General features: G+C 59.4%; 1 protein-coding gene across 1 annotated transcript; it reads left to right on the top strand.

Annotated features, from left to right (window-relative positions):
* The first annotated feature begins 2,498 nt into the window (after positions 1 to 2,498).
* Positions 2,499 to 8,905, top strand: Mfsd12 (major facilitator superfamily domain containing 12). Its single transcript, XM_050123459.1, has 10 exons — positions 2,499 to 2,859; positions 5,355 to 5,565; positions 6,239 to 6,377; positions 6,455 to 6,640; positions 7,109 to 7,201; positions 7,287 to 7,379; positions 7,667 to 7,837; positions 7,918 to 8,012; positions 8,408 to 8,538; positions 8,638 to 8,905. Exons 1-10 carry the CDS (start codon positions 2,571 to 2,573, stop codon positions 8,658 to 8,660), a joined length of 1,431 nt encoding a protein of 476 aa, XP_049979416.1. The 5' UTR covers positions 2,499 to 2,570; the 3' UTR covers positions 8,661 to 8,905.
* Positions 8,906 to 8,953: the final 48 nt, after the last annotated feature.

Below are 8,953 nucleotides of genomic sequence, written 5' to 3'. Positions count from 1 at the left end.
TCCCCTGGCCAGAGATCCCACATCCTAGGGGGTTCAGCTTTCATCCTGTCTGACCCAAAAGGCATTGCTCTCAAACCTGCCACGGCTCCCCAGTGCCATCACTGACACTCAGTCTTCACCCTGCCCCTGGACTACTTTCCTGGTGACTTCTCCAACCAGGGATGAAAATCTGAGCTGAATTCAAAAGGGTAAGAAGCCCAGGTCCACCGTGTTGCTGCAGAGTCAGCCAGCAGCTTCTGGGAGCTAAGCATGTTGATCCAGCCCTTTCACACCAATGGTGGATGGAAGATCAGGAGGGGCAGGAGTTTAAGGTTGGCTATGGAGGGAATTACAGGCCAGCCTGAGCTACATGAGACCCTGTCCGTAAAATAAAATAACCCAAGGCTGGGGTCGGAGCTCAGTGGGTAGCGTTGTCCCAGCTTGCAGGAAAGCCTTGGGTTCTGTCTCCAGCGACTGGATAAATGAGCTGCGGTGGCTATGAGATGTGGTGGCTAAGGCCCTCGTCGTCACCTTTATCCCAGCACTCAGGGGCAGGAGGACCAGCTAAGGCCTTTGTCACCTTTATCCCAGCACTCAGGGGATTGAGGCGGGAGGACAAGCCGTTCCTGGGCTACGGGGTGTAGGGGGGAGTTTAAGGCCAGCCTGGGTCACAGGAGACCCAGTCAGCTGCTAGAGGCCTCTGGGGTGGTTGTTGAGAAGGACAGGAACAGAAATAAACCCTAGGTGTGATTAGCCAGCTTTAAAATAGCCATTTGGTATGGTCGATCCCAGGTGTCTCTGCCCAGGTTTGGGAGCCACAGCTGACACACCTGTGTGCTGAGAATTACCAGTCAGCCCCAGGCTGGCGTTCTCTGGAAGAGACCGGGCCTGAGCCACCCCTCTGGCTCCTATCTCTCCTATCTTTTAGTCCCCTCCGGCCAAGAGCTTGGAGCTGCCCATTAACTGCTGCCCAACCCAGGCCAGGTCACCTCCCCAGAGGAGCCTGGGATCGTCCCCTGGGTGTTGTGTGGCCCGGTACCAGATCCTCTGCCTTCTGGAATAAAGTCTTTGTATATTTATTTATTTGAGACAGGATTTCTCTGTACCTCACTCCTAGGCCAGACTGGTATCAACTCAAGAGATTCTCCTGCCTCTCCCTCCAAAGTGCTGGGATTAAAGACATGGCCATGACATCTTGATCACTTTAACATCTATTGTTGGGCGCATAGGGGCTCACGGGAGAGCAGTTCCATTTGGGACTTAGGGATTCACAACCAGGCTGTATGTCTCTGAGTGCCCCAGGAGGAAGGCTCTGTGTGGTAACGGAGACATCGTCACGGTAGCGGGGCTGTGGTTCCAGCCAGCTGGAGCTATGGCGAAGCCCAGGTTCCAGCCCCTGAGCAGTATGCAGCTTGCTGGTCAGGCAGCACTCAGAGGTCAAGGTCAGCCTCAGTACCAAAGTGGGGGCGGGAGGGGGGGGATAAAAAAAGGGGATGAAATGTCGTGTGGAGGAGGTGGAAGAACGCTCGTCCCACTACATCCCATGGTCTGGGCCTGGAAGTGTGTGTGCCTGACTCACCACAGAGGCCTGGCTTCCCCTTTCTTTGAGAGTGCTTCTCAGAACCACCCAGTAAGTAGGAGTGAAAAGCTGGGCATCTGCCACGTGGGGCGCCTGGCACCTGCAGCCTCATTAAAGGCTGGTCGGTGTTATGCTGTTCTACCCAACTATTCTCTGTAATTAATAATTAATTAGCACTAATATGTCTCCCAAGGGCCTCACTGTGTATCTCTGGAAGTTTATGAGATCACCCAGATGTGGTCTCATTCTGGCCTTTTGCAGGCTGGCTGGGGTCCAAGGCATGGGTGGGTGGCAGGCAACAGGGCTCACGACTCTACTCCCCGAGCCAGGCCTGAAATCCCAGCAGCGCCTGGGGCTGAAGTTGGAGGACTGAGAGTGCAAGGCTAGCCTAGGTTGTTGAGGGACTCCAAGCTAGCTGCCTGGGCGACGAGTGTGGCCCCGTCTCAAAGCAGAAACAATAAAAAGGCCCACTTGTGGGTGCAACCCCCATGACCAGGACGGGAGGCCGGAGGACCAGGAGTTCAGGGCCATCCTCAGCTGCACACTGAGTTTGAGGCTAGCCTGGGCTACATAAGACCCTCTCAAAACAGAGTTTTCAGTTTGAAAGGATAAATTTGGTGACTCTGGAGAATGTTCAAAGATGTCTTCTGCTATACAGGGATATCAAGGCCAGCCTGGGCTACAGGAGACCCTGCGTTTAAAAAAAAAAAGAAACAAACAAAAAATAATTCCTTTAGTCAAATAAATGAAAACACGAAGAAAATAAAAGGGAAACAAACCGCGATGATGAAAGCCTGACGCGTAGCGGGTGGCGTTAAGGGCCGCGGGAGTGCACCGCCCTGAGGCCACGCTCCTGTCTGCTGATTGGTCGTCCGGCCGAGGCGCGCGGCTCTGATTGGCGATTGCGGCCGTCGCTCCGAGGCTCCGCCCCGTCGAGGCGGCTCCCGGGAGCGGTCGCATAGGCGCGCGCCGCGGCAGCCGGAGCCGCTGTGCGGTGGGGCCTGCGGCCGCGATGTCGCCTCCGCCGGGCGACGCGGGCCCCGGGCCGCCGCGGACGCTGTCCCCCGCCGCGCGGCTGAGCTTCGCGGTCGGCCACTTCCTCAACGACCTGTGCGCGGGCATGTGGTTCACCTACCTGCTGCTGTTCCTGCACTCCGTGCGCGGCTACAGCTCGCGGGGCGCCGGGCTGCTGCTGCTGCTCGGTCAGGCGGCCGACGGGCTCTGCACGCCGCTCGTGGGCTACGAGGCTGACCGCGCCGCCTGCGCGCGCTGCGGACCCCGCAAGGCCTGGCACCTGGCAGGTGAGCCGTCCTCCCACTCCCGGCTCAGACTCCCGCCCCGGTACCGTCCTCCACCTTCTGACTGTCTCCCCGGGCTGTCCCCCACGTCTGACTGCTGTCTCCCCGGGACTGCCCTCCACCCTCTGACTGTCTCCCCGGGCTGTCTCCCCCTCTCTGTCTCCATGGGCTGTCCACTACCTGAGCTGTCACTCGGGCTGTCCCCCACATCTGCCACCCCGAGCTGTCCCCCACGTCTGACTGCTGTCAACCTGGGCTGTCCCCCATGTCTGACTGTCTCCCCAGGCTGTCCTCCACCCTGTGACTGTCACCCTGGTTGTCTTCCACCCTGTGACTGTCTCCCCGGGTCGTCCCCTCTCTGACTGTCACCCCGGGCTGTCCTCCACCCTCTGACTGTCACTTGAGACCGTCCCCCAACTCTGTCACTTTGTGTCCATCCTCCCCGCTGACTACCATCCTGTGGCATGGCCCTTCCCCCTCTGACAGTCACCCTGGGACCATCGCCCCCTACCCAACTGTCACCCTCAGTCTGCCCTCCCCCCACACCCTGCCACCCCGTGTCTTGCTTCTCACTTTCCCCCAGTCTGTCATCTTGGGACACGTCCTTTCCTTCCCTGACAGCCAGTGGTCTAGCCTCCTCCTCATGTCCCCACCCTACAACTGCCTGCCTCTCATCCCTCACATCCTGTCTGGGGTGGCCCAGCTTGGGGTCCCCCTCTGGTTGTTGTTTGGTGTGGACATTGGGGAGTATGGCCCTGGGATTGTAGCTGCTCCTTTTGGAATTCCAGGCAGCTCTTCTGGAAGGGCCTGGCCCTGCCCCTGGGGTGGTAGTTGTGGAACCCAGCCCTGCCCCTTGTTGACAGGTTTTTTTTTTTTTTTGCGAGATAGAGCAGTGGCCCCAAACTGGATTCTGAGCCTGAGGGCTGGAATTTCTAGTTTCTCCGGATTGTTCTAGGCTATGGACCTCAGAAGATTCCAGGACAAGCAGAGGAGGGTGGTAGTAGCCTGTGTAGGCCTCTGAAGCAGGGGTGTAGCTGCTTAGTGAGACCCGGTTTCCAACAAAGAGAAGAAACACACAAAAGGGCTCATATTTGCCTAGAGACACCAGGCCAGCCCAGCTGTGCCAAGGCCCTGAGCTGAGCCTGTGACTGAGCATGGGCCGGTGGCTTGGGTTTGGGGAGGGCAGACTGGGAGGCACCCAAGCAGGTGAGGCAGGTGGGTACCCGAGCAAACTGACAACTTCTGTGTGCCCCCTGAGCCAGGATAGCAGAGACAGCTCTGGCCGGCCTGGAACTCTGTAAGCCAGGATAGCGGAGGCAGCTCTGGCTGGCCTGGAGCTCAGAGTCTGCCTCTGCCTCCCAAGTGCTGGGATTGAAGGGTGCACCACCATGCCTGGCAGATGTGCTCATTAAACCTGAAACTCTCACCACTTTGGGTTCCAGAACCAAACAAGAACTCTTAAGTTAACTGAGGCCCACCTGCATTCAACCCGCCCAGCCCTGGCTGCAATGGTTAACCAGGCCCCAGATAGTGCAGGGTGTGTGTGGTCACGGGAGAGAGTCCAGAGGCCACACGGCCCCCTGGGGCAGCCCCTAGGAATCTGCCCTGGTCCCCTCCTGAGGGTTGGTTTCATTTCTCAATCCAAGACACAAGGGAGGGGGGCGGTAAGGTCACCTCCGAGCAGAAAGGGGAAGTTGGAAGCCCAGTTTGCCAGGCAGAAGGAGGAGGCTCAGGGTTCTTTCTGAGGGATGTGTGTCTCACAGGGCTTCAGATTCAAGTTCATCCACTTAAAAATGTGTGAAAGGAACCAGGGGGTGGTGGCGGCGCATGCCTCTGGTCCCAGCACTCTGGAAGCTGAGGCAGGAGGATCAGGAGTTCAAGGCTAGCTTGGACTGTGGTGTGATAATGTCTCACTTTGGACTGAAGAGAAACCTCTGTTATGAACGCACCTGGGGCTCGGAGTCCTCAGGCTGACCTGAATGCCTAGGACACAGAAGGGACATGGGGATACCTGCTCCAGTGCCGGAGGGCCTGTGGTCTGGTTGGAGAGGAGTCCCTGGGTCTGGGTGTGGCAGGGGCAGGGGCTGCAGACAGTGCAGGGTAGGATACATGGGGCAGCCGTGGGAAGGCTCAGGGACAGGACGAAGGGATCCTGGGGGCTGGGGCAGGACGCGGTGGGATGAGGAGCATCCTAAACTCATTGGTATCTTTCTGAGTGGATGGAGCAGGGTGGAACACCCAGCATGTCCTGGACAGGGGCAGGCTGTGCTCTGTACCCAGGAGCGGCCTCCGGACTCCTCCCTGCCCCTGGTCCTGGGGGCAGAACATAGGGCAGGTTGTAGATGTGGGGGGTGACGCTGAGCTCAGCTGGTGAGTGACCCCATTCTTGGCCTTTCTCCCCATCCTTAGTCACAGGCCACTCAAGGAGACTCCTGGCCTGCCACGTTTGCCCACTCTGTAGCCTCCCCTCACCGCCCCATGTTGCCCCTCTGCCACAGGCACCGTCTGCGTCCTGCTGTCCTTCCCGTTCATCTTCAGCCCGTGCCTCGGCTGCGGGGAGGCCACCCCCGAGTGGGCTGCCCTGCTCTATTATGCACCCTTCATCGTCATTTTCCAGTTTGGCTGGGCTGCCACGCAGATTGCCCACCTGAGCCTCATCCCCGAGCTAGTGACCAGTGAGCACGAGAAGGTGGAGCTCACAGCCCTCAGGTACCCGGGGCTGGGGGCAGTAACCTAGCTAGGTATCCCTGGGGAGTTTTATCCATCAACCCCAGCTGTGGTGAGCCGCAGAGAGGGACCCGGTGCCCTAACTCTTTTCTTCTGAGACCAGGCTGGCCGCGAACTCACAGAGATCCACCTGCCTCTGCCTCCTGTGGCGTGCCTCACCACTGCCAGCCCATTTTTTAAAAAGACAAATTTGAGTCAGTTTCTTACTCCTTTGCCCTGGCTGACCTTGAATTTTGTGGTCCTCCTGCCTGCCGCAGTTTCCAGAGCAGCTAGCAGGGTGGGTGTGCACTAGCCTGGCTGTGGGATTAGAAGCTTTGGCTGGGTGATTCCTGCTGCTGGCTGAGTGGTCTGTGACCCCAGGTCGTAGCCTAAGGCTGATGTCCTAAGGTCACCTGATTAGACCAGACCCTCCAGGGACACTGCTTCAAAGGAACAACTGGCCCAGGGACTAATTGTTTCCATGGGACCCTTTGACCCTTTATTCTGCCCTGGATCTGTGGCCTGTGCCTCAGGGAAGGACACCGGAGGGGCTGGGACTCTGTGGGGTCGGGAGCTCTGCAGGCTTGGGAAGTAAGTATTCTGGATTTCTGATAGGCAGCAAGCATTTATTGAGCGCTTGCTGTGGACTCATGCTGAGCCTGGCGCTCACCCACAGGTATGCCTTCACGGTGGTGGCCAACATCACTGTCTACGGCACCGCCTGGCTGCTGCTGCACCTGCAGGGCTCTTCCCATGGTGAACAGGACATCAGTGTGGGTGACCAGCTGGGAGTCCAGGATGTGCCGGTGTTTCGGGTAAGTCGGGGCTGTGTGGTGGCCCTGGGGTCCCCGAGCCTACGGAAGCCATAGCTGAGTCCCGCTGTTCTTTCTAGAACCTGGCCCTGCTGGTGGTGGGCGTGGGAGCCATCTTCTCTCTCCTCTTCCACTTGGGTACCAAGGAGGGGCGCCGGCCCCGGCCTCGGGAGATAGAACCTGATGAACACAGCCCCCTGGTGGCCCCCACGGCCCGGCCACTCCTGCTCTGGAAACACTGGCTTCGGGAGCCAGCTTTCTACCAGGTACACTGTGGGTGCCCAGTCCCGTGGCACCACCCAGGATTGACATTACCAGTGGCTCTCACAGTCTGTACCCAGGGCAGGCATTACTAATCGACCTGTCTCATCCAGAATAGATAGACATTGTGAACCAATCTTCTACAGCCGGGGTGTGCATTCATCTGCCGTCCTGTGTTCAGGACAGACTAATCACTTCCTCACTGATCTTTCAGGGCCAGCTGAGTTCTGTTTCATACTTGGGGCAGACATCATTCAGTTTTCCATTCCACATGCGGGGCATATGTTCCCGATTTCCCGTACCCCACCCAGGGCAGACATTACTAATCACAGATGTTGTTTCTCCCGGCCTGCCTGCTGAGCAGTCAGCTGTAATGAGTCATGCTGTTGGGGAAGCCCTCAGTTTGCTCTCCAAATCCTTGTCTGGGTCTCCCACTGAGTCCTGGGCTTGTCCCCCTGCTCATCTGCCCACAGGTGGGCATGCTGTACATGACCACGAGGCTCATCGTGAACCTGTCCCAGACCTACATCGCTATGTACCTGACCTACTCTCTCAGCCTGCCCAAGGTGAGGCGGGGTCGTGGGGAGGAGATGGGCAGGCCCCTCCCACCCGGGAGACCCCTCTGGACTGGCGCCGCCTCTCCCTCCCCAGAAGTTCATCGCCACCATTCCTCTGGTGATGTACTTGAGTGGCTTCTTCTCCTCCTTCCTCATGAAGCCGGTCAACAGGCGCATAGGGAGGAACGTGAGTGACGGCTGGGAAGAGGGGGGTTGGAGGGGTGAGGCGGGGGGTGGTGGTGGCAGGGGTTCTCTGGCCCTTCCTGGTGGGCTACGGCCCTTGGACAGCCTACCCTGGATGTAGTGTCTGACTTGGCTGTACAACAGAAGGTTGATTGGTAATAGGTGCCCTGGCGTGGACCAGCAATGAGTGGACCACTCATGGGAGTGGAGCCTTTCACTGGGCTGAGAACCCCAGAGGGCGAGTGTCAGGCACGGGATGCCCGATGCAGGCTCCGCCTCCTTCCTCTCTAGATGACCTACTTCACGGGGCTGCTGGTGATCCTGGCCTTCGCAGCATGGGTGGCCCTGGTAGATAAGCTGGGCGTGGCCGTTTACGGGGCCGCTGTGCTGCTGGGTGCAGGTTGTGCCACTATCCTGGTCACCTCGCTGGCCATGACAGCTGACCTCATCGGCCCACACACGGTAGGGCTTGGTGGGAGGAGCCTTGGGATGCAGTGGTCTGGATCCTGGGCCTGGGGACTGACGATCTGTGTGTCTCCCAGCACAGTGGAGCCTTCGTGTACGGTGCTATGAGCTTTTCGGATAAGGTAGCCAACGGGCTGGCCGTCATGGCTGTGCAGAGCCTGCACCCCTGCCCGTGAGTTCATGTCCTCAGACCCCAGGAGCAGCATCCATTTCTCTGAGTTTCTTGTGAGCTAAGGGCCAGGCTACAGGGGACACAGAGCCACTAGTCCTGGCCCAGGACAGTGCCAGGAGTGTAGGAAATGGGATTGAGCGTGGGGGTGGGAAGGTGCCATCTCAGGAGTTGGGGTCAGACAGGAGGCCCGGAGGGTTCCTTAGGACCTTGGGCAAAGGCCCGGGGGCAGGACCGAGCCCGCGCTGGAGCTGCGGGACAAGGCAGGGCTGTGGGCTGCAGGGGAACTCTGTGTCTACTGGGGTGTGTGTAGGCCTAGGGTCCTCTGGAACTTGAGATGGGCTCCGTGGAGGGCTGGTGCAGGGGACACTGCCCTCAGCCCAACGTCTGCCCCCTAGCTCTGAGCTTTGCTGCTGGGCCTGCGTCGGTTTCTACCACTGGGTAATGGTGACTGTGACGGGCGGCGTGGGTGTGGCCGCGGCCCTGGCTCTGTGCAGCCTCCTCATCTGGCCCATCCGCATCCGCACCCGTGAGTCTCCATCGCTGCGGCTTGGGTGGGGTCTCGGGGCTGGGGGAGGTGCGACCTGGGACCTGCCCTCCCCAACGCCACCCTGCTCCTCATTTTCAGGGGACCTCGGAGACCGGCCCTGACCTGGCTCCCCAGGGCAACACGACGAAGGACCAGGCAGACACCCTGGCCCCCTGGTCCCCCACCTGCAGGGGTTCAGAGGGCACGGTGTGAGGGTGGGGGAAGGATACCTGGCCATGCTTCTTGAACCCCGGGGACCCGTGGTGGGTGTCCCGCCCCAACCGTGGACCAGCGCAGGGACCAGGGACGGGAAGGCCAGTCGGCTCGCTGGGACCCGAGGAGAATAAAGCAGGATTGACACCCCGGACTACATGCGTGGGGATGGTCGCCCGGCCCACGGAGGCGCGAGGCACTG

Source organism: Alexandromys fortis, unplaced genomic scaffold, assembly GCF_014885135.2.
Source record: "Alexandromys fortis isolate MF-2015 unplaced genomic scaffold, M_Fortis_MF-2015_v1.1 scaffold_221, whole genome shotgun sequence".
Lineage (NCBI taxonomy): Eukaryota > Metazoa > Chordata > Mammalia > Rodentia > Cricetidae > Alexandromys > Alexandromys fortis.
This window is presented reverse-complemented; position numbering and strand designations above follow the sequence as displayed.